Source organism: Protomyctophum bolini, assembly GCF_963924005.1.
Source record: "Protomyctophum bolini genome assembly, chromosome: 1".
In the NCBI taxonomy this organism is placed as follows: Eukaryota; Metazoa; Chordata; class Actinopteri; order Myctophiformes; family Myctophidae; genus Protomyctophum; species Protomyctophum bolini.
In genome coordinates this window covers 20,548,503-20,574,826 of record NC_137862.1, presented here as the reverse complement: position 1 = coordinate 20,574,826, position 26,324 = coordinate 20,548,503, and the positions used below count along the sequence as shown (strand labels likewise).

The following is a 26,324-nucleotide window of genomic DNA, read 5'->3' as shown; positions in this document are numbered from 1 at the left end:
TGACCACATGAACTCTAGCGTCCATATCCTAGTCATTATAGGCGGACATTCTGTGAAAATAGCAGATCGCACTGCATGCAGCCCGTTGTGAGCTTGTACATCAGCTATTTTCAATTAAGAATTTTGGTGGGAAGGAGGAGGGGACCAAGCATAAACCCCTGGGAGGGAGCCTCCGGTCAATGAAGCATATAGGGTTTAAGTGGTTAAAAATGTACAAAGTACCTTACTTTTATATAAGGCTGTTAAAAATAAGCACACTCTTGACAGGCTCTGTTTGACCATGTTGTTACCCACCATGAAATCTGACTGATTGACTGACCACCCCACGGTGCCAATTCAGAAACACAGAGTTGTGATTGGCCCACGGTCAGGGCGATTCTGGACCGTGTTTGTGTAAGAAAATCTCTTTTGGACAACTTGTAGTTGAATGTTATTTCACACCTCTAATATTCCATGCATGGGGCACCCTTTCCACAAAAAAACTGTCTCTGGTGCCCCAGCTTGGCCAGCCCTTTCAAAGCTGCTGTGGTCTCACCACTGCTTTGACCTGCTAATCTGGGCCTGAACAACAGTCCTCTCCCTCTGGTGTTTGGCACTGGTGCTGGTGGCTGGTGTTGGACGCACGCGCGCACGCGCGCACGCACGCACGCACGCACGCACGGCCCCGGGGCTGCTTCCCTTTGCTGCCAAGATCAGCATGACATTGACTGGGAGAAACAGCAAGACAGGATCCAGAGGTAGACCCTCCTCGTCTGGATCACTTTACACTGCAGATTATGTACTTTAGTATGACCCCCCGTCCGGGGGGGGGGGGTCGCTGTTATTGTTTCCCCATCTAAGGTTGGCGTGATTTATTTGTGCATTCACGTCGGGAACGCACTACAAAGGCGGCATAGACGTTACGACCACCCCCCAATGCGCGCACACACAGGCATGCACTGTACTACGTATGTACATACAGCACAAACACACACACACACACACACACACACACACACACACACACACACACACACACCCTTCCTCCTCTTCCAGCCCCCCCCCCCCCCCCCCCCCAGCAGACTGTGACCTCCAGACAGTGGAGGGGTCACAAGGCCTGGGTAAGGGATGATGCTGTCCACAGACATGCCTGTAAGTCACTTGGCATTATGCATCCCATCCACATGGTGTGAGCGCTTGTTCTCCTGGAGATAAGGAGTCTAGGACAGCAGGCCAGTCGGATCAGCCTGGTCTTATGTTGCTGTCAGTGACTCATGCAGCTCTCACCTCCGCAACCCTCCCCCTGACTCCTTCGACCCCCAAAACCTCCCCCTGACTCCTTCGACCCCCAAAACCTCCCCCTGACTCCTTCGACCCCCAAAACCTACCCCTGACTCCTTCGACCCCAAAACCTCCCCCTGACTCCTCAGCCCCCAAAACCTCCCCCTGACTCCTTCGACCCCAAAACCTCCCCCTGACTCCTTCGACCCCAAAACCTCCCCCTGACTCCTCAGCCCCCAAAACCTCCCCCTGACTCCTTCGACCCCAAAACCTCCCCCTGACTCCTCAGCCCCCAAAACCTCCCCCTGACTCCTTCGACCCCCAAAACCTCCCCCTAACTCCTTCGACCCCCAAAACCTCCCCCTGACTCCTCAGCCCCCAAAACCTCCCCCTGACTCCTTCGACCCCCAAAACCTCCCCCTGACTCCCCGTGTGCGTGTACGTGTGTGTGTGTGTGTGTGTGTGTGTGTGTGTGTGTGTGTGTGTGTGTGTGTGTGTGTGCATGCGTGCGTCTGTGCGTGCGTGTGTACAGTGCGTAATGTGCGTCTGAATGTGTATGTGTGTTTGGGCAGAACAAGGACGAGGGAAGGTTGAGGTAGAGGATGGTGAGCTATGGAGATGAAGGCAGCTGAGGGTTGTTGCTCTACTATATGAGCAACACAGGAAGTGAACCTCATCGTGGGTCAACGGCCTCTTGACACCCCGTAGGACAGGAGATTGACGGTGTTTGCAGTGTGCACGCGTGCGTGCATTTGCGCCCGTGTCACAAGTGAACGCATGCGTATGCATGCGTGTTTTAGGCTTTGTCGACACGTACACGGGTGTTTTTTGCAAAAATCTCTCTGCCCACACGACAACGTAGCTAAACTGACGTGCGCACCCAAAAACTGTTTGTCTTGTCCACACTATATAGGGACGCATAAACTGAGTTTTTCGACACTATGGCCAGAGTTTGTTTTTTTGGGGGGCCAAAATGCGTTTGCATAAAAAGCTCATATAATAAGCAATTTAAAAAGAATAACCATAGGGCCTTAACTTAAGTCAGACAATAATAGTTGTCTCAGGATTATTAACTTTTCTCCATAAGCAACACAATCATTACAGCTGAGTGTTAACTGAGAGGGCAAGGCTCCATTTCTAGTTAAATGAACAGGGATTATTCCAAGTGATATTTCTTCCTTCATGTGCCAGAGAGTTTACTTTGCCTTTATTGTTATTTTACTATCTCTATTTAATTTACAAGTTATTGTTTAAGCCTTTTACATACAGTATGTGCCTTATGTCTCACTATACATGTTTACAATAATTATCCCCAATGGTTTGGCACCTGCCACTCAATCTGAAATAGTATGGACTAGTTTATTATAATATATACTGATACAGTTCCTGGAAAAAAGTACCTCAGATACAGTGCAAAAAGGAAGTGGGTCGTAGACTATACCACAGTACATAAATTATACAACATTGTACATGTTTACTTTAATGTAGGTTTCCAATTCTACATGTGTCCACTTTCTCTTAGCAAGGTGCAAGTTCCTCTGCCTTGATCTTTATACGCAAAAGTGTGAAGGTGTTGAACAAAGCTGCACATGTGTGTGTGAGTGTGTGTGTGCGTGTGTGTGTACTGTGCGCGCTTGTGTGCAGTGCATGTGTGCATGTTTTCACATACGTGTTTGTGTGCGCGTGCGTGTGTGTGTGTGTGTGTGTGTGAGTGTGTTTACCTATGTGTGTGTTCCTCTTGGCTTCATATGAGCACACACATGTGGAGGTGTTAGTGTGGGGAGCGTGAGCGTCTCCTCTCTGTGTTTATTTACACTGCCAGTCTACTTCCAGGGCCCGAGCCCCCGGGGGACACATCACAGCCCTGGCTAACAGTGAAGCCTTTAACCGGCAGCTCTGGAGGAGGTCTGCTTCACTTCCAGCAGCCCATGTAGCCGTTATATCCTTCACCTCCCTATTCTCCTGTCCTCCCTCCAATTCCTGTCACTGTCTTACCCTCTTGTGTCTCCTGAGACTCTCCCCCCTCATCGGTCTGTCATCTCCTCTTCTTCTCTTAAAATAACTACTTTTGCATGAAGCTACAACTTAAAATAACTAAATATCCTTCAACCATCTCTCCCTGGCTCATAGTATCACCATGTGTGGACTACTTTCTGCCTATAGGACGGTGATATGGCTTTGACCTTGGCACTCCTTACTGTTGGGTTTAAAAAGGGATAGTGATTTAAAGGGTACATAAGAAGATTCTAACTCGTCAACATTCATCAACAGAATCTGAGCCCCGAAACAACGAGCTGATGCGATTAACTCAGTCTGATGCAAATTACAACTATTACTAACAATTTCAGGTTATTCTGCTGAAATACTGAGTAACAGAAAAACAAATACAAGGAGAATGAGCATCAACTGCCCTGTGCATTGTTTTTAATCACACAGCAGGAAATAAGTGAGATGTGAGAAAGAGTCCTACAGTAGGTAGGTCCTACAGTAGTTCCTAGTCACTAGGATACACACGAAGGAAGGAGAAAGGCCCCAAGTGTGAGTTCCTCATTGGCCAGCAGGGGTAGATGTCTTTCCAGAGGGGAATATTGAATAACTATGATATTGAAATTGAACTATGCGGCACAAGCAGCTTATACATTGTGGCATAGAAGGCAGCACCTTTCTCTTTATTTCACCATCTCTTTCTCAGAACCTCTTCACACAACGTTTCCCAAAACAAGCGCCAATATCTGTAAGTTATGCAGATTGTTCAGCTTGTTCAAGATAATATCACTCAATTCCAAAAAATGTTGTAACAGCTTCCCTCGCATTGGAAAGAAGTGATATGATCTCACTTCAATGGCAGTTTTGTTTCTCCCGTTCCAAGTTTTAAGCTGGAATACAAGCCTTGAAATTCAACATAGCTAGACATTTAGTTGCTATCCGCAGGTCTCTGGCCAAGGGGGTGGGAGTTGGTGGGATCGTCTCCTGGGGGGGCTGTGACCCTGTGAGCCCTGCCAGACTCAGTGTCACTGGCGGAATGTGGAATCGCTGACCCCTCTGAGCTCACAGTGACAGACACACATGTGACCTAGTCTGCCAGAGACTGTCAGAGTCTACTGGAGTGGCCTAAATATGGGTTTTCCTGGGCCTGAAGTGTATCAGAATCTGAATACCTCCAAGTACACTGTGGACTGTGTGGAGTCTAAAGGGGTCAACTAGATGCTGATACTAGAGTGTGTTGGATACTACTGTTTACAAACCTAACTATGCTGCACATAACTGGAGCCAATCCATGTGGACTAGTTGTTCTCAAAGTGGGGTCTCGTCAGGACCCCCTGTGGTCCTTGGGGGGGGTTCCAGGGGTCCCTACTCCCCAGTAAAATGTTCAACCCCACAGTTAAACCACTTAAACGCTTTTTTATACTTTGGCTATTCAAAAATAGAGGATTAATAAGCGTACAGTGTGTCACGATGAAGAATTGTGAAAACATTTGAATACCAAATGTGAAAACATTTGAATAAACAATTATGAAAATTATTAACAATACTATTACTAATACTACTCAGGTAGAATTAGTCTATATTGAACTGAAGGCTCCTCCTGAGGTCTATTCAAATCTATCTCCAGACTCCAGAAGTCTACTTCATTCTTGTGGAGTCTGCTGGAGTTTACGTGAGTCTTATTATAGTGTGCAGAAGTCTACTGGGATGTACAGTACCTCGAATTTCAGTCAATGGAGGTTCATCTGTGAGTAAGGGGCGAGAGAGGTGGGCAGCCGGGGGGAAGGGGGGAAAAGGATGACAAGACACAGAAACTCACAGAGAGAATGAAGGAATAAATGGGAGGGGGGTCAAACAGAGGCCACAGAGGCATATACTGTAGGTAAGGGCCAGATAAGGTTGAGTGAGAGAAGCTCAGCAGTGAGACAGCCAGGGCGAGCTAATGACTGTACCCCCATAATGATGTGACTCTGAGAGGACTCATGTGGGGAGACGCACTCAATCTGACAGCCATTCAGACAGGAAACCAGAGCAGAAACCCACAGGTTTAGGGAGGCTTTACAGTAAGGAGCATGGCTCAAGGTAATGGGCTGATAAGACCTGAAGGTCTCCCAAACCTCCAGAGTGGCCTTGTAACGGCCTTGATGCACCACAGCTCCCCAAGGCGTCGATAGATTTACAAACATTGTTTGCAGATGTTATTCCTCATCGGGAATGCCCCCCCCCCCCCCCCAAACCTTTCTTTGTTCTCAAGTTTCAATTCTGTTAAATAAAAAGTAATAAATGTACAATCGTGTCTAAACACAGCTGGGGTATCATGGACGTGAAGCAATGCTGCTGACAATAATGTCCAGGGTGCAACTGGCAGCTGATCTGGAGGTGGTCTTAATACGTAACGACAGCATCGTCATCAAAGAGCAAGAGACCAGCTAACCTGGAGCAGATTTAACATGGACCAGGAGTGAAAAACAGGCGCTGTGTTTTTCTAAAGGGTCGTTCAAGTGGTTCCTAATAGAAAAAAGATGGTTAAAAATGTATATAATGATTACATGAGTTTCTGGGGAGGTCCACAAAAAAAAGAAAACAGCACGGCTCTACGAAAACTATTATACCTCCATTAAATACAGGAAGCGTAACTCGAAAGGCCCTCGTAAAATGAGCTTACTCCGAGAAAATGAAGAGAACAGAGAGCTGACAGCGGTGGGTAGCTCCTCGAGGTAATTAGACAACATTACAGCGCAACTCAAAGCAGTGTTACTTCATGGAGGGAGTCTTGTGTCTTGTGTCAACTCCAAGTGTGAGAAAAACGAACAGGTTCCCTTTTCCCACGGCTTACGACATCGGTTCATAAATGGAGTGTCGAGGAAAACTGGTCATGTAACTTGGGATTTTGTGACAACCACAAATTATAATTGCAATACACAAAAACATACTACATGAATGATCTTTTAGTACTTTGTGCAAACCCATTTCCCAACACAGAGGCAAATTCTATATCCTTTCAGCCTGTCATTATAGGCGAAAACATTTCAGATTAAATTGTGCATTTTTATTTGTAAATGTTTTCACAAATGTGAAAATAGACAAGCTACAAGCTCACAGCATACTGTATCATGAGATGTTACTTGTGAGGCCTTATATCAGCTATGTTTTGCTATTTTTGAAAACTACGCGATACCGCTAAGGAACAATGGCCGATGAATTGAAAAAGAGAAAGGCGAGCACTCGTCAGTTGAATAGTTCACACTCACAGTTCACGAGTGTCGGGTGCACAGTTCTGGCAGGAAGTATCTTTGAAAAGATCACCAAAAACTCACTCTTATTCATAGTGTAGCCACAGCAGATCACTCGCGCACTATTCAGCCAACGGCCTTCCTTGTGAATCTCCATTTGGAACGCATGTCAGATGCCCATTGGGACCGCAGTTATGCAATACCGTTGTACCCGATTGTCAGAGTACTCGTCTGTACTATGACATCATATTGATGATATGTCTGTCTGTCTGTGAAAAGGATGCGCACACACACACACACACACACACACACACACACACACACACACACACACACACACACACACACACACACACACACACACACACACACACACACACACACACACACACGTATGGAAGTATGAAATAGGGTTTAAATGTTTCAACTTCTGGTGTTAGGAAATTAGAAGATTTAACAGATCAATAAGAGTGATAACACATGTTCTAGAGGCTATTTTAGGTGGATCTGAAAACAGGTGTGCCATGCGATTTTGACCTGACCTTTGGGTGTGCCTCGGGCACAAAAAGTTTCCAAACCACTCAATTAGACAATATTACAGCGCAACTCAAAGCAGTGTTACTTCGTGGAGGGATTCTTATGTCAACTCCAAGTGTGAGAAAAATGGTACAGGTTCCCTTTTCCCACGGCTTAGGATGTGTTGATTGCCTTCCAAAACACACTGAGAGATGATGCCAAAGGGGTGAAAGAAACGAGCAATAGCTTGAAAAGGACACCCCAATGGACGTCTGGATGCAATGCAAACAATCTGTGAAGGATCGCTTGGTCCAGGGTGGTGAATGAGCCACAGGCTTGCAGGGAAAGGCGATGATTTGCGTTTGTTTTGGGCGGAAAAGAGATGTCCCCGAGTCTTTAAAAAAATATTTTAACCCGAGTTTACAAAGCGGTTGAGAAACAAAGCGAGATGTAATTTGCTCCGCCGTCACACGGATCCTGTGAGGATGAGGGTGTCGGCGATGATGAACATTTAGATTTGGCTGCAAACGGCCCCGTCAGAGCCTTGGCTGAAATGTCCACTGGGTAATTACAGCAGACTAGACTTGAGTGGAAACTCACTCAACGCAACTTGTAGACGCGTGTGAGCGATTACACCCATGCACACTATAACAGTCAAATGCATTCAGGAACATTGTACATACTGCCACACAGCTATAGATGATCACATGCACAGTTGCACACGCATACATGCATGCTCTGTGCACACACACACAGAGATGCAAGGCACACACACACACACACACAGAGATGCAAGGCACACACACACACACACACACACACACACACACACACACACACACACACAGAGATGCAAGGCACACACACACACACACACACACACACACGACATCTGCTTCTCGTTACCTCCGTACGGCTTGCTGTTTGAGTCCTATATCAAACCAACCCTGTCTGTTTTTCACCGGGGGTTTCCTGCTGCCCGACATGATCGGTTTTAGCACCTAATTTCTCCCTTTATTGTTTATCGATTTGCTTTATTCCACTCCTTCCTATAGCCTACGATGACAGGCAGGCAGATGGGGCTTTACCAAAGACATACTGTATGATGTGCATTATATCATAACATACATTATAGCACTGAAAAGCATGTGTCCACGTAAAGAATGTTTTTTTCTTTTTTAATATAGAGCTTTATGGGGCCAAGACATCACTCAACAACACACAGCAGCACATATAATACCAGGTGAATGAATAATCACAATGAAAAAGTCTGACAACAATGGGAAAGAGAGCTTTGGCGGTTGGGTGTGCATGGTTTGTCAGTCACAGCAGTGGTCTAGTCTAGGTCTAGTGGCTGGTTTTATGGCATGTAAGCAGGGGACCTCTCTGTGGCCCATGCAGGCTGCAGATCATGGGACGTGGGTAGAGTTCAGACGTATACACAAGCACCCAGACACACACTATGCTCCTATAGAACCGCAAACCGGTGCACACCGCTGTCAGGGGGAAAACCTTTTAGATATGCAAAACCAAAACAGTTACTTTTCAGGAAATGGGTAAAAAGACAGAAATAAGGGCCTGTGTTGAAATGGATCCAATGTAGTTATTATGTAGTCCCAAGCTCTTTTTAGTACTTTTCATTAGTTAAAATGTATAAAATCCACAGACATAACATTCCTATTTTGGTAAATGTCATTAAAGACAAAGAAAATGTCAGAAACAGAGAAAACTATAGCTCGGCTATTTTCGTTACTTTTGTGCAACAGTTTCATATAACCAAGTATACACAACAATATGATAACGAATACGATATGATACTGTACAAGCTTTCTGCCCGACAGCGATGGAATGCACACAATGCCGTGCATATACATGCCCACACATACAGTATTGTCAGTACACACACGCACACGCATGCTTGCACATTATTCCTCCATCCATACACAAACACAAATTCATTCACCCGCGCTCGTGCACACACACACACACACACACACACACACACACACACACACACACACACACACACACACACACACACACACACACACACACACACACACACACACACACACACACACACACACACACACACACACACACACACACACACACACACACACACACACACACACACACACACACACACACACACAGGCAGAGGCCTGCTTCTTCTCACCTGCCACATAAATCATTTCATATTACAAATACAGATTTTTCTTTTTTCCCACACTTTTTATTATCTGTGTCCCCGTCTCACTCTCTCTGCAGTCTCTGGAGAGAGTCTACACCTCTCTGCATTTTTTTCTTCTCTCTTTTTGAAGGTGAATTGTATGTGTAGTGGTTAGAGCACTACGTAGTTCACAGTGTATGTGTAGTGGTTAGAGCACTACGTAGTTCACAGTGAAAATACCAGATCAGACAAGATCACAAGTAGATGAGCTTGTTGATTCATGGCTATTTTTTAGCCATGAATCAAAGTGAAATTTGTTTTGAGAATTTGTTTTCTAATTTATGGAATTCCTTCATTGATTTCTTCATGAAATTATTGAAAACCATTTAATTTAGTTTTTAATTCATGAAATGTTTGCTTTTTTGGAATGTTTTTTTTTTTTAATGTTTTGAAATAATCATAATTAAAAAACTAAATGTAGGAAACAAAAAATAAAGGGACCCATAACAATTTGTCTGTGACCCACAAATGGGTCCCGACTCCCGAGCCACTGCTTGGGAACTAGTGTGACAGTTTGAGCACACGCCTTTGGTGGGTTGGAACCCTGCCTGGGGTTGATGTCAGCAAGACATGCAACGGGTCACAACGGGTTCCTAACGCCAAATCAAATGGGATGCAATACCACCTGAGGAGTCTGTCCTGGACAGTCTGTCTGTCTGTCTGTCTACGGTAGGGGGCCATGGAAGAGGAAGAGTGAACTTCCTGTCTGTGTTAGTTTTCCAGACGTACACAAGGCAGCCAGGTGGACCGAATACCACTACAGATGGGGAAAGATTCTGTGAGTGTGCACGAGCGTGCGTGTGTATGTGCTTGCATGGGGTGTGAGAAAGGGGGTGGGGGGGGGGGGGCAGTGGAAAGGGCTGTATTTTATCCCAGACTCCGTGGACTCATCTTATCCATGGACTCACCAGGACAAATTCCCATTGCATAAGAAGGCTCTTGGAAAAGTAAAATGACTGATAAACTGAAGAAACATGGGTGCAGTACTTTCTGTAGTTTAGACAGTTTTTGGTTTAGACTAGTCATTGGTTAGACCAGTCATTAGTCCTACAACTACAACCCATCTCAAACCCTCACCCTAAACCCACGGGGCAGCACACCTAAACCTAACCTTAACCCATGTCTAACCAATGACTAGTCTACCCAAGAAACATGTCTGAGACAGACAGACAGACAACTCGATGGGGGGGTAGTGAAAGAGAGATCGAGGAAACTGCAACACACAAGGACGAGTCCACAAACATCTGCAGATGAGTAAAATTCCAATGATAAATCTACCCACTTTACATAATGGTTGGAAAAGGATGAAGACTGAAGAGATGATAACGGGAGAGGGTGAGAAGAGCATTTCGCTGCTCGTACAGTACAGTACAGTACAGTACAGTACAGTACAGTACAGAGTACAGTACAGTACAGTACAGTACAGTACAGTACAGTACAGTACAGTACAGTACAGTACATATGGTAGAGTAAAACTGTACTGTAGAGAGAGAGAGAGATAGATGGTTGTATAAGGTGAAAGTGGTGATAGCTGTATGTTATGAGCCATAATTATTCAGTGGTGCCCACTACACTTCCCCACATTCACACATGGTCATGGGAATGCCAATGACAACAGAGAACACACAATAAAAAGCTAATCTGACCTGTCCTGTACAACTTCCCTCCCATGTTCTATAACTTCCTCTTCCTATAGGTTTTAAATAAAATTGTACATCTTTTTTTTCCAGGAAGACTTTAAGTTGACCTTTAAAAGAGCCAATAAAAGTCCTATAATAAAACAAGACTTCACTTGCCACCTATATTGCATCCTTTTCCACTCCTAGACCAACTGGATTGTAATAATGTCCGTCCGTCCGTCCATCCATCCATCCATCCATCCAGCTGTGTGTGTGTGTGTGTGTGTGTGTGTGTGTGTGTGTGTGTGTGTGTGTGTGTGTGTGTGTGTCATCATCGGCCACGATGGACAACCTTAAGCAAGTCCTCAATGGTACGTGTGTACCATTGAGGACCCCGAGGTGAGCTGAGAGCCATGAAGGCTAATGCAGTTAAATCCATAAGAAGATAACAAATAAAGCCTCATGACCCTGGGTTGTGCCACTATACTGTACATCTCTGGGCACACACACACACACACACACACACACACACACACACACACACACACACACACACACACACACACACACACTTGTGTTTGTGTAGTTCCCCCTGCAGCCGCACACTGTGTGTCTCTCTACTACAGTGTGTTATTTCAGAACTTACAGAACTGGATCTCGACACATCCTCCTCTCTCAGAGAAACAACAATGACACCCGAGATGCACTCCGTCAGTGGCCTCACGTTACCCAACCCCTTAGGGAGGACCCCAGTCCCGGGAGGAGAATTAAGGACCTGTTCAGGCTTTCCGCAAATTGTCCTGATCTGGAGATTTGGTCCACTGATTCCAAACTACCCGGGGACATGAATTAGTTACAGTATGTAACCGTGGTGCCGTGTGTGCGTGTGTGCTGTTTGTAAACACTGTCTGGGAAAACTATCAGGGAAGGTTTGCACAAGGAACACACATAGAGATGAAAGAAGTGAGGTGAGAAAGTTGCAAAATACACTGTATGGCCTTCATCAACAAGTTGATGTGGCTTGTGTGCTTGATTTCAGAGAAGATAAATAGAATGGAGGATGTAGTCTGTGGGGGATTAAACCACATAAACACTAGTGTAACTTTTCTGGGTATGTCATAATAGGCGAACATTAGGTATTTGTCGCATCGCGATGCATTGTGAGCTTGTAGATCAGCTATGTTCGCCAAAGAAGGTGTTGAGGTTAACAAGCAAGGGGAAAGTATGGACACCTGGGGGAACCAGGACGTATTGGGCTTAAGTGGTTGAACCGAGGATGTTATGGGTCTGTGCCTAAGCCTGTGTGGGATGCACACTCTCCAGTTTAGCCACCATGGACCATGTCAGTAACCTGAGATTGATGCTGACAGAGACTGGAGGAAACTAAAGGTTTATTGTGAATGCTGAATAAACATGCAGCTCATGCATGTTTTGAGAGTGCTTATATAGTTGGGAAAGTGGGATTCAGAACCAGGTTCAGGGGGATAGATTTACATCTATGTTTTAAGCATTTTTCTGATGTTCTTATCCAAAGCAACCACCATGGAGTGGGCTGGCTGGATCTTTGTTTTGATGAGAGATATAGCCGTGTGGGGTTTACGTCTACCCTGTGCCCAACACCACAAACGCCCTGTGTGGTGGCTCCCCCACGGGAGACAGACTTTACATACCGGTATACATTTATATCTAAGGCATTGTTCAGCTCTCATCCAGAACTGCTTATATTCAGAGTGTTACAGTCAGAGCAAGAGTATGCTGAAAGCTGTATAGTCCTATATTTGTAGGTTGGAAGACCAACATTCACCCATTCGGTACGTCACTCATACAAGTACATCGAAATGTTGGGAGGGACAAGTTCCGCAAAGTCTGGGCACTTATCATTTCACATAGGAGAGTGATAAGGACCTGAAAAGGTAGAGGCAAACGCAAAACCTGGATGGGAGCGGAACCCAGATGGATCCGATACTGTAGGTATTGTTGACTGGCAAACAGAACGGTGGATGGGTCAAAGCAAAGGAATTTCGTGATTTGGCAAAGCAATAGATTATTCAGCTACTAGACAACTGTTAATGCTTGAATCACAATGTAAGCCAAGCTATGAAAACAGTGAGGATAATAATAAACACTAACAAACGAGCAGTGCAAAACAGTCAGCCAAAGACTTAAACTGAGGTGAATATTGCATCATTCTTCTTTTTTTTTTTTTTTCACTGAAAGATATCCCAGGATCAGGTAGACACAGTAATAGTCATGATCACACATCATATTCCTTGGGTAATCTGTACGGATCATCAATGCAATGTTGCATCATTCTTATCAGGAGAGTAAAGAGACATGAAGAGCAGAGAGAGGAGATACATGATGCAAGACAAGACAATCATATTCGAACCCACTCACAAGGAACAAATTGTCGCTGTCAGGCAGAAACCTTGGGCTGTATTTTGCGTGTCTTAAAGTACCAGGTCTTATTACCTAACTTGAGTAAACTAAAGACCTGGAGGCGTGGTCAATGCTCTTTGGCCACTCAGAATAGAGCGCCGCAGTCCCTCCCCCTTTCAGAAAAACGAGTGGCCCAGGAAATGAAAACCCAATGCATTCTCCCATCGGCACTTCTTATTTAATTTATTTAAAGACGGTTACGCCGCGGACAAAGCCAACTCGGATCGTGACAAATCATGACAACGAACACAATGTTTTGGGCCAATCAAATAATTGATATGACGAAAAACAAAACAAATAGTGTTTGACTGACTTTCTTTTCTTCTTTCTAATGATTTGATCGGCCCAAAACATTGTGTTCATTGTCATGATTTGTCACGACCGAGTTGGCATTGATCACGCCTCCAGGTCTTTAGTTTACTCAAGTTAGGGAATAAGACCTGGTACTTAAGACACGCAAAATACAGCCCAAGTGTTTTTGACTAAAAGTAGCGTAAGCAGCTAATCACAATGTGTTGTACATCATAGGTTTCTATTAATATGCAACCAATTGCAACACAGATTTTTTTTTTTTACATTTCCTAAAAAGTTGCGATTGTGGACATAGTGTAAAGTTCCTGCCACGTCAGTGACAAAATGGGTCTGTGCACTAACTGGATAAGCAAAGCAGGCACTCCTCTCAGCAGCACATAACATTGACAAGCACTCCAGCTTCCCAAGCAGCGTGCACACCACCATCCTCTTCTTCCAATAACACATCAAGTGTGGAAGACCTGTGCAGCGGTAAATTGTATTTGAACTGACCTCAAATCCTGCTGTGCAAACCCAGGCTACTAGACTGGCCTGGATTCTATCTCTTTAGAGAGGAAAGAGATAGAGTGAGACAGAACAAACAGAGAGAGAGAGAGAGAGAGAGAGAGAGAGAGAGAGAGAGAGAGAGAGAGAGAGAGAGAGAGAGAGACACAGTGGAGAATGAGGTGGAGAATAAAGATGTTATGCAGGCCTGGGGTTGAGTCAGTCTCTGTGAGGACCAGAGAGCACTTTAAACACTTTTGTTGAACACACATGGGTAAAGTCTCCACAGTATGACGACAGCTTAGGAAGAGAAGGAGGAATTGCTGTATTCCACCACTCCTTTCATCCCAAAGCCAGTGCACACTTTCAGCCGCAGTGTAAGTGTAACAAGTATATAATCACCTTCTCATGGATGGAGAAAATGCCAACTACAATTTTCCTATCACCGCTAAATCCTTACGTAGTCCATTTTATAATGCTCTCTCCCTCTCTGGGTACAACAATCATCCATCCACATAACTCCAGACCTGATTGGCTATATAATGGGAGTAGAGCCATCTACTGTACACCGCCAACTACAATGCAATATCATTGCAATACATGATTTTCATCTTGACCAGAGTCTGAATGATGTGTGTGTGTGTGTGTGTGTGTGTGTGTGTGTGTGTGTGTGTGTCCCCGTGCATGCATGCGTGGTGCAGTGTGAGTATTATTTAAAAATGTTCTGGTTCTCACAAAATAAATGGTTGTTTTTATAGTAAATCACACTTTTAGTGAAGTTATTTATTATGGCCCACATGACGTCACACAAAGACGTCACGTGACGTCATTTGCCATAGACTTGGCCTGAAAGTTCTCACGTAAAACTAAATTTGTCATAAAAAGTCTATAGACTTGGCCACACACATGATGTCACGGCCGGAACACACGAAGCTAGACGTTGGGGGATCTTTGGATTTAGGCTTACAATTAGATTCAGGTTGGAGTTACGTTTAGGATTATGTATTTAGAGGATCGTTTCAGTGGTTGGGGTTAAGGTATGGCTGGTATTTATACTTAGTTGTTGATTTGTGTAGCGTGTGTGCATGCATGTATGGCTGGGTGTGCGTTTGTGCTTCCTTTCGCACATGCAGAGTTCAGGCCAGGCCAGGCCAAATCAGGCCAGAGCCCAATACCCCCCCCCCCCCCCCCCCCACACACACACACACACACAAAGTTTTTGGAAGGCAGCTACGATGAATAGTCAAAATCTAAAAGCGAAAAACGTCTTTGGGGGCGCCAGCATAGTGATGGTATCGCTGACCCCAGAAGAGAGAAAGTTCAGAGATGTCTGAGTCAAGACAAGCACAGTGCCTTGACTCAGCCCACAGAGATTCCTGTTGGCTACATTGAGAAACACTGCCGGTAAAATCCCCTCACAGACACAGGCTCACATACAACCTGGCTTGTACCAACGACTGCAGTATTTGGGGGAATGTGTATACGCTTATGCAGGCTACTTGTGTTACTATTATTACAATGGAATTTTCCTGGTTCTCACAAAATAAATGGTTGTTTTTATAGTAAAAAAAAGGGGATTTAGGCTTTACAATGAGGAGAACATTCAGGTTGGAGTTACGGTTTTAGGATTACGTATTTAGAGGTTAGTTTTAGTGGTGAATTAAGCGTACTGATGTTTCCAGAAGTTTGTATTTATCCTCAGCCATAACTTGTTTGAACATAAAGTTGTTTTCCTTTCCTTCAGTTGTGTTAAACACCCTTTTGCTAGACAGATACAAGTGATAAAATGAGTTCTTACAACATACAAAACATGGGCATTTAAAACACACCAAGTTAGCCTATCTATCATACATGTGAATTAATCAAAATGTTTACAGACATAGCCTTTGACATCCCAATATGAAACCCAGAAATCCATCATTACCATCACATTGCAGCCATTCATTCAAATATTACTGCAAACCCATTCTATTGCTGTCAGCAATAGATTGAAACACCTTCTCTCTATATGTGGTTGGAGTTAATGGTTTGGGGGGTCCTTTACAGTGGTTGGAGCACGTTTGCGTGCGTGTGTACATTAGGGGGAGAAGAAAGAAAGAAAGAATAATAAATAATAATAATAGCTCAAATGTATATATCGCTTTTCCCAAAAACAAGGCAAACAAGGGAAGGGGGCATCTTAACCAGACCTCAGCTGGGGAACGCTATCTTGAAGAGGTAGGTTTTGAAGGAGAGGGGGGGGGGGGCAACTCTGAGATGTTTGATGGGGAGCCAGTGTAGGTCATGGAGGACAGGTGTAATGTGGTCTTTGGAACGTGTAATGGTGAGCAGACGGGCAGCCGAGTTTTGCATGTGTTGGAGTTTGTTGAGGACTTTGGAGGTGGTGCCGTTAAGGATACTGTTGCAGTAGTCAATCCGGGATGTAATGAATGCGTGGATGAGGGTTTCGGCAGCTGGGAAAGTCAGAGAGGGCCGGAGGCGGGCGATATACCTGAGGTGAAAGAAGGCGGTTTATGTGGGGGAGAAATGAGAGGGTGGAGTCAAATGTGACATCAAGGTTACGGATGTGGGGGGAGGTTGTTACAGTGAAGCCGTCAATGTTGAGGGTGAAGTTCTGGGTGGAGCTGGAGTTAAGGCCGATGAGAAGGATTTCTGATGTGTTGCAGTTGAGTTTTAAAAAGTTCTTTCCATCCATATTGGATATCATATATGGTATGTGGTGAGGGTGGAGGCGGTGAATGGTGAAGAAAGAAAGAAAGAAAGAAAGAAAGAAAGAAAGAAAGAAAGAAAGACAGACAGAAGAGTTGTGTGTTGAGTCTCTTGTTCTTATCTGTAGATAGCAGCCTGGCCAGTGAACACAGCATTGAAGTGAAACCAGACTAAGAGACCAAGGCTGAGCGTCAACCTCTTCTTCTAGTCCACACAGTATCTGTGCAGCATCTCTCCATACACTCAGCCACAGCACTCTCCTTTTTTTCCTACATCTGTTTTGTTGATGTACCATAGTACCGTATGTATATGGTTTATATGGCCGCTGGCTATTCTAGTGAAACCTCCGCTCACAAACACCACGTAACCGCGATACTTTGAATGAACACTCGTATCCAGTCCAACAGCTGCAAAAGATCAGTGGCAGTATTTCAATTACACGTTTTCACCAAGGGGCTCAACTGCCCAATATCAAACATGCACACAAAACATAACCAAGGACAAGGTCATATTTACGACAACTGCCTGTTGGATTGTATCAGATAAAGTCTATTTGCCACAGGAGGCTGGTACACAAACAGTGCATACACTAGATGCTCACTACTGTACATGCTAAGGGCCCAGGGGCACTTGAGAAGTATTGCGCTCAGTTCTGGGATTTCAGCCAGCCACCTTTCAGCTATGGGGCAACACCCCAAACAATGATTCTCATGATTCTCAAAGACAACTCACAACGTTTCTGATCACGGTCAGATCTAGTCACAAAGGCTGGACAAAGCAAAGACACAAAGTCCAGCCTCGGTGACTCTCGCTGTGCTTTCACATTTTGGCTCAGCACCACAAACGACGCTCTTACTCCAGAGCGATTTTCATGATTAATACATTTTACATTTTTCATATTTATTACAGTATTTCTACTTGATGTGTTGTAGTGGAAAGAGACAAGAACGACATGCAACTCAGGTTCCAGGATGGATTTCAATAAAGGATTTAGTGTTTATGAGGATGTACCTGCATCAACTGGTCTACAGTATAGTCTATACTCTACTCAGGATCACATTGAAACTTATTTCTCTAAAGTTACAAACAAAAACTTCAAACGTATATGACATATTGCCATTAAATGTCAATAATTTAATCATGTTTCCAGAACATTTCTCATCTGTCACCACTTTATTTCATTTACAGAGCAGGTTGAGTGCCGTGCTCAAGCTTCAAATACCGTGGTGCACTGTTTATGTTTGCCCTCCGCCTGCATGGCAATGAGCCATGTGGCGTATTTAAACCAGAAAAATATGCTAATGTAGATTGAAGGCATTTATTGGCGTATCGAGCTCATCAGGTCCAGATGATAGTTATTAACGTAGTAGGTAGAGTTTGGAGGAGGGAGGCAAAAGATCCCTCATCATCACCACAAACCTGCAGTCTCTGCCAGCAAAGACAAGCCTGGTCATATCTAAGATAGACATTAATTTTATGATCTGTATACAGACACACACATTGCTCTTACCTTATCATCTGTACTTATTTTGGGGTTTTTGTGCCGTGTTTTCACTTGTTAATAGTTATGATTATCATCTTTCCAGCTGTGACTGTTAATGAACCTTGTAAACCGCTCTATTAAAGTGTCTATTATTATATTGTTACTCAGACTCAGGCATGCATGTGTAAACACACATGCACGCGCATACACACATGCACTGTACACACCACACATCAGTTAGAATCTGGGTAAAACGTGTATGTTTGCCTTGGCATCGATCAAACATGACCTCCGGCGAAGACACAGAAAGAGAGTTAGACACAGATTGAGAGAGAGAGAGAGAGAGAGAGAGAGAGAGAGAGAGATTTGTGAACAATAGAAATTGGTCTGATTCAACCTCAGTGTCGTGCAAACCACCACAGACGCAGAGTAGGGAGAAGGCGTACGGCTGGCTGGGGTTTTGTTTTTATGTAGAGAGCTGTGGGGGTTTATTTATGCCCAACACCACAAAACCCTGCAAAGGTTACTTTTTACATTTACATTTGAAGCTTTATTCGGCTGACACTGCTATCCAGGGCAGTTTATCATGTACTGTATGCAACAATGGCTGATTGGCTACAGACAGAGCCTTAGCAATGTGATGTACGTAATCGATAATCAATAAAACGTCTTGCCTGAAACATTGTTCTATCAAATTTTGTTAATTTTCTCAAGGGAACTGTGGTTTGTGAAAAGCTAATTTGCTGACGGGCTGTTAAGGGTTTCCAATGAGCTAACATGTTGGATTGAGGTAAACCAGTTTAGCGTACCGGTGGTACTGTTTTGGGGGTTTTATAGTTTTGGACTGCATTTTTCCAAAGGAACCAAATATTTTTCTGTTATTATGTAAACGGTGTCAATACTGTAGCAGTATTGTCACTTGTAGAAATAAAGTATATCTTATTATAGAATAGCCATATCTCACTCTGGGGTGTTTGTGTGCAACAGAGATGTTTTGGGTAATAAAAAATAAATGAGAGCGAGGAAAGATGGGACCGTTACCGTTACACAGCCTGCTGCTGCTCTGCAGAGCTGGGTGTCAACCAACAGTTAAGACCAAACATCCAAGCCAAGTCATTCTCATGCACAGACTTCTCTATGACTTTTTTTAAAACAACTGAAAGCATTTTCAGTAGCCTGAGGCATTCTGTACACCGAACCAGATTTGGGTGGTTGGGTGGAAACAATTCTTAGCATTTGTTTTAACCTGTTCAGATTACCAGATGGGTGATTATTTTTCTTTCTTTCTTTCTTTCTTTCTTTCTAACCGTTTCTATCAGTAGAATTGCAGGCATCAGGTACAGTGCATTGATGTACGGTATGTGTACCACAATGTGTTTCAATTACTCCCTGGTTATTCTACTGGCTTTCAACTGGTTTCACACTGAACATTGCATTCAACCAGGACGCTTTATATTAAAACCACAATATGTCTATACTAAAGTAGCTTGGGAACCCCCGGATGTCTTGCCATCCTCTTTTGGGTCCCAGCCCTCTGGCTGAAAAACACTGGCCTGAATTCACAGTGCATTGTCTTGTGTGCCAAACCACAGCCATCTGAGAAACCATAAAAAGCATTTGCAAATATTATGTGAATCTTTGACACAAAAAAAGGTTTTTGCTGAACTAGAAACAGGGAAAACACACTTGAACCCTCACAGCACCCCCCCTCCCCAAACCCCAACGCACCACCACCCCACCGCCCCATACTACTCCAACTCCATACATCTAATGTAAAGCCAGGAATCACACGAGCCATAAAGCATAGTTCTGCAGTAACTTTGAGAGTTAACAGAGCAGACTCTCTGGCCTCCAACCAGACCCCCATTTATAAAAGGTTCTTACACACAGATTTTGTGCCAAAAGCCAAATCCGAGCCAAAGTTGTGATTCATAAAACCGTCCCGGATGTCAAATCATCGGGTTTACATGCATTTTTATCTTCCTCGGTTGTCTGTGATATACTGTATCAAACATTATGAACAAATATCAAGATAAATGTGTATCATTACTATAGGTTGATGACTACTGCAACTACAGTACATACATATTCCTTATCACATCTTTAGTCATGCTTGTGTGATGGAATGTTAGATAAAGTCAAAGAGAGTGGTTACAAATTAGCCCCAAAACATTGCGTGCACTGCTGAGGTCATGTGCACACACAGAAGAACGAGAAGCCAAATGTTTAGTCCAGAAATGGGACCCAAGTGTTTAAGAAGTGGTTAAGGATTTTTGCTACAGTGCTTACCCAGAGCTTCAATAATTCAGTGCCTTGCTCAAGGGCACTCTACCAAGACTTGTTCTCACTCTTTGCTCAAGGACACATTGGCTTCACTCTCAACTTCACTCTCAACTTGTCAATCATCTTGTTTTCCAATGAGCACCTGCTTATGGCATTAGCAAAATGTACAGTGTTGCTGTTGTACGCTAGTGGTTCACCTGCCAGTGAAAGGCCCCCACCGCGAGAGCACATAGTGCCTCTGTCCTACTTGTCCCATCCAACACCCCCCACTGATAGCCATAGAAATAAGTAGGAGCCGGGGCGGAGCTACCGGGGGGGGGGGGGGTGGTTTCCCCCTGGCCCGTGACTCCAGGGGGCTGTCGGATGATCGATCGACGAACACACAGCATTACACAGACACTTGACAGATACCCAGTCAAAGCATTATCTCTCAGGGCGCTACAAATATATCTACACATCAAGTATAGCTTGATGTGTAGACAGACAGACAGTTGTTTTTCCTCCCGGGAGGGAGAGACTGACAGACTGGCTAAAAGCACCACCACCATCACTTCAATGTTTACTGTGAAGTTGAATGTAAGAATGTTTACTGTACTGTGGTGCTTTTAGCCAAAGTTTATATTACCATATGAAAGCCACGATGCTGCGCATCTTTGACTTAAACAATGTGTACACTGCTTTGGGAGACAGGTTCGGCGAGGCCCGGTCGTGCAGTCACACCCCCGGCCCGGTACCGGGTTGTTCCGCCCGTGTGATTATGCGCAGCAACAAATATCACCCACCCAAATTCCCTCCTGTAACCCATGGAGCAATTGTGTTCGTATATAAACGAAAGGGGCACTTGGGTGGCGCAGTGGTAAAGGTCGTCGGTTCAAATCCACCGCGGTGCATTCGGCTTTGTCGAGCGTCTAGTCTATACAAACACAATTGGTGTTCGGTGGAGGGAAGCCGGGCGGGGAGCGTGATAATTGTCACTGCACGTAATGCTACAGGCTGGGGGCGGCACCAAGCCCCCAGAGTGGCTGACCAACGTTGAAGCCGTTCCACTCTACTGGCTAAAGCTGGAACTGCAGGCGGGCGTTTTTTGCCTGTAGCATGAGTAAACCCCATGCAGCTGGGGTTTAACACGGAGCGCTCGTTAGCACTTCCACATTTGGACACCAAATGTTGGTGTCCAAATGCGGAAGTGCATCGAGAAAATGTGGAAGTAGCGTTCTTCCGGCCCGGGTCCTTCAAACGCCACTGAGCAACTTCCATTGAAATTAATAGTGGGGGCGGGGCAGTCCGCCCTTTAATTTATATATCTCTATAATTATACTACTATACTCTATAGTCGGCAGACTCTGCACCTGTCAGTAAGGAGTGTTGGGTGGGAGGAGTAGGCTGTGTGTTATACGTCCTCCCAATGGGGGGTCCTCACTGGTAGGTGATAGGATACAACTGCAGTGACAACAAAGAAATGTGTGTGGGGAGGAATCAATTGGCTTAACAACTAAATTGGGTGGATTTGACCCCTAGACAGCCTATACAGGTACTTTACACCGGCACCACCCAAGTGCCCTGTGGAGCACAGGTTGTTGTGCTACTGTTTGTTAGTGATGGAAGTGTCTTCTTACCTCAAACAGGTGCTGTTCTTCCCTCCTGCTCTGAGGCACGGATACTCCAAGGTAAGAATCTTATTCTCTGGACACTCCTTCCTGTACAACCAAAGATATCACATACAGGGAGATTTGTTCAGTGTATACCTCTCTTTATGTCTCTCATAATTTGTATAGGAAAGTTGAATATAGAGCATTCCACTTTTGTTTTAGAAAGTTGTAATAATGGTTTTAATTTACTGGCACTGGAACTGAACACTTACTATGACATTTCAACAAAGATCTCACAAGGTACTGAAAAGAGTATAAATACACACAGGGATAACAGGGCTAAGGTGAACATAACTCAAAATCAAGACAGGGATTGGCTAAGAGACTAACAGAACACAGGTGGAGCAAACTAATGATCACAGGTGGTGAGACAAGGCAGGAAAACAGTAACAAGGCATACAGGAAACAATACTACAAAATAAAAGCACACAATAACAGAAAACATTAACCAAAACTAGGGACAACTAGAAGCCTCATACACACGTATCAAACACCATCAAACTAAATGTTTTGTCAGGTTTATTTACGGGGCCATTTGGAACCTACTCAAGGACACAATGAGACCCACTAGTGTAGCAGAGTGTTTCCAGTGAGTCAACATGCACAATAGCAGCAGCATCCTGACTGCCTTCATTAGTATTGCCGCCATGTACTTCATGGTGGTGGCAGTGGCTCAGGGGTAGAGTGGCTGGATAATAACCGATAAGGTTGCTAGTTCAAACCCAGGCTCCCCCAGAGTTAGTGTCGAAGTGTCCTTGAGCAAGACACTGAAGCCCTAATTGCTCCTGATGTGCTGGTTGGTGCCTTGCATGTTTTCTGCCGCCATCAGTGTATGAATGTGTGGGTGAATGTAATGCACAATCTATGTAAAGCGCCTTGGATAAAGGTGCTATATAAATGCACCATTTAACATTTTAGTATCAGCGGTAACAGTGACCGGTAAAGGAAGTATAGGGTCCAGGGAAGGGGCCCAAGTTCTTTCCAAAATGGCATGTGTGCATAGAATCAGAAATTCCCATTGATCAAAGGCAGAAAGCACCATCAGTCAGATCTTGTCCTGGATGTACGTTGTTAACATAATCATGTGTTAGGGGAATATTTAACAGTAATGACCTGCTCAGCCACTTCACCAAACACCCACGCACACAAGCAATGACAGTGATCAGTGTGCAAATCCATTATCTTGCCGTTGTACAATACCTTTGTCGCACCAAATTAAAGTTATATTTTAGGCAATTATTAAGACTTTTAGAAAAATTCAGTTGTCCGGAGTTTTCAATGAACTGGTTTTAACACATATTGCAGTCCTTGCATGTAATAGTGTGTGTGTGTGTGTGTGTGTGTGTGTGTGTGTGTGTGTGTGTGTGTGTGTGTGTGTGTGTGTGTGTGTATGTGTGTGTGTGTGTGTGTGTGTGTGTGTGTGTGTGTGTGTGTGTGTGTGTGTGTGTGTGTGTGTGTGTGTGTGTGTGTGTGTGTGCGTGCGTGCGTGCGTGCGTGCGTGCATAGGGCACGGTCTACCCCGTGACAGTGACCTTGACTTTTGACCTTTTTGACCCAAATCTCTTCAGGGAGCCTAGTGACCATTCCACATTTCCCACCACGTTTCAATCAATACCATCCGCTCTCGATCTATTCACCTATTTTGTGAAAAAGACAGCCTATTGATCATGCCCTCTAAGTTTACAAATCATCCCCACAGTTCTCAGGTTCTCTTGCTAACAAACAAGCAAACGAAACAAACAAACAGTCCGACAGGAATGATTATAGTACACTGCCATGCATTCATGAATTAGCCACAAGCCTGGCCTCCCGATTCTGAGGCAAACATTTGGCGAACATTGCAGATCTTTGTAGATCTTGCAATGTGTTGTAAGCTTGTAGAATGGTATGTTTTCTGCGATGATGAAGTGACTTGGTGTTTAGTTAGTGTCAACTAAGTATATTGTTTATAAGTGGATAATTGGTTTCAGGTCCAAGTCTTGCATCCCTCACTGATTGTCAGGCCTATTAAAACTTTAAACATTTGGTAGCAGGAACATGAGACAAGACTGCTCCCGCCCTGTTAACAATTTATCTTCAGCATGAAGCAAAACCTGGGACAGTTACATTCATCCGGGTCATCCCATATCTCTGTAAGGCACAGCTTTGATTGGGGATATCCCAGACTCCTGGTCGCTCTGTTTTCCAAGCTGCCAGCCATGTGCTCCACAATGTCATAATGTTAAAATGATCTTTTGACACATGTCATGATCCATTCCCTCTCTTCCCTTCACCACTCTTCCCATTTTTCTGTCAATCTCCAGTGTGTGTAGTCCCATGAAAGAGAAATCTCACGTAAATATATTTTAAACAAATGTCTTTGATTTTCAAGACTGGAAGTGGTTAGTTGACAATTGACATCAGTCAAAGTTAAAAATGGAAAAGGAATGCACAGACAGAGCCCACTAGCCTGATTCCATCAATGTTAATACCACAGGGAGTCCTGCAGTGTTTTTAGCCATGCATGCGAAATCAGGATTTGCCTATGCTTTGTCTTACAATAATATAGATTGAAAGCATAAGGAATTGAACTTTGTCATCTGTACTAATGCTGGCATGCTTAGACTTGTCAGAAAGTACAATATGGATCCCTTATTGACTAGGAATAGTCTATGTAGCAACACCCACCCCTCCCACACACACACACACACACACACACACACACACACACACACACACACACACACACACACACAATAATTAAATTGGTGATACTTTCTTTTTTGTATCACAGCAATTATTACTTTTTGAATTCAAATTATTATTGTTGTGACTTATTTTCTTCCTTTGGACTGGGATACATTGCCTCAGGCTCTAGGGGGAAATCTTTCATGGGGTACCCTCCCTGGTCACCCAATTCTAGTTAGTAAAGGAAACTGAAACCTGCACTAGGATTGCATGGTTGCACTTGTTCTATATACAATATACATTTCACATTATGCGAGCATGTGCTCCTGCATCACCGTACACCTTAATAATATCTGTCATGTTTTGTCTGTTTGCACCGCGACCAATTACAATTTACAAATCGTTTCCCCTTTTCATGTGTTGGCTATTACCTTGAAACCCACGTTAGATTACCCACAAAGACAACATATCACATACTAATTCATTCAAAAATAGCTCTTAAGTATTAGCGTCACACTGTCACTCCTTACCCAGAAGAAGTGTCCACTCCAACAGTCGTCCTAGTAGAGCTGCCACTGCCACCCCAGAGGAAAACCACGCACAGAGCGCAAAGCGATAAGAGCGCGCGGCGGAGCTGACCCATGTCCCCCTGGCTCTGAGTGACAGATGAGATGACCCTGCTTGTTTGCTTGATGTCTCCACTCTCCAGAAGACACTGACAAAACGTCAATAAAACACAGCCCCGTTGTCTTATGTCAGTGCATGTGTGCAGGCAGTGCAGCTGTGTGAAGTCAGCATCAGATAGCAATGCATAGCAGCCCACGGCTCAGAGGTTAATCAATGGAGAGCTAATTCTTGCTGCGCAGTCCAGTGGCGCACCGCCGCGCGTCTTGTTGGAGAGCTGCTGCTGCGTCCTGACTGTTGCGCACTGAACAAGACCCCCTGGAGCAGCCGTTACGCCGACATTGGTAACGTATTGAATGTTGTGTCTCCAGAGGTCGCTGCTATACTGAGCCCTATGGTTGTTGCGTTTATTGCTTTACCACAATCTTGAATTTTGTTTCATGATGAACATCAAATCCAAAAATGCATTATGAACGGGAAAAAGGAGATAGTTGGTAGGCTAGTTGGTATTTGGTATGTTGGTAGTCTATTAAGTCCCATTAAATAGGATATAGGCCTATCTAATTCAGAATTTCAGAAACTGCAGACAAGCCTTTAATGTTATCATAGTCGAAATTAAATTACATTGATGTTATGACCTGGCTCTTGATCCATAACAAAAGAGGAAGACACAAACGCTGTTTAAAAGTGCACAAACCAATATGTATTTACCATATAGGCCTAAACAAACATATGAATCAAACAATACTACAGTACTAAGGTGGAGTGTGTTAATCAGTAGAGTAAGTGAGTGGATGTGTGGTGAGTGTAGTGTAGTCAAGTGTAGTG

General features: G+C 44.3%; 1 protein-coding gene across 2 annotated transcripts in view; it reads right to left on the bottom strand.

The window, feature by feature from the left end:
* LOC308315510 (collagen and calcium-binding EGF domain-containing protein 1-like) overlaps positions 1–25,742 on the bottom strand; it is a 40,997-nt gene extending 15,255 nt beyond the window's left edge. The window contains exons 1-2 of one of the 2 annotated variants that reach the window (XM_080763531.1): positions 25,403–25,742; positions 22,173–22,253 (exon numbers count right to left, since the gene is read on the bottom strand). In XM_080763531.1, coding sequence (XP_080619657.1) covers positions 22,173–22,253; positions 25,403–25,515 — 194 coding nt within the window. In that variant the 5' untranslated portion in view covers positions 25,516–25,742. Of the gene's footprint in view, positions 1–6,563; positions 6,654–22,172; positions 22,254–25,402 lie in introns of those variants that run through there. The other variant, XM_080763532.1, reaches the window with a different exon arrangement.
* Positions 25,743–26,324: the final 582 nt, after the last annotated feature.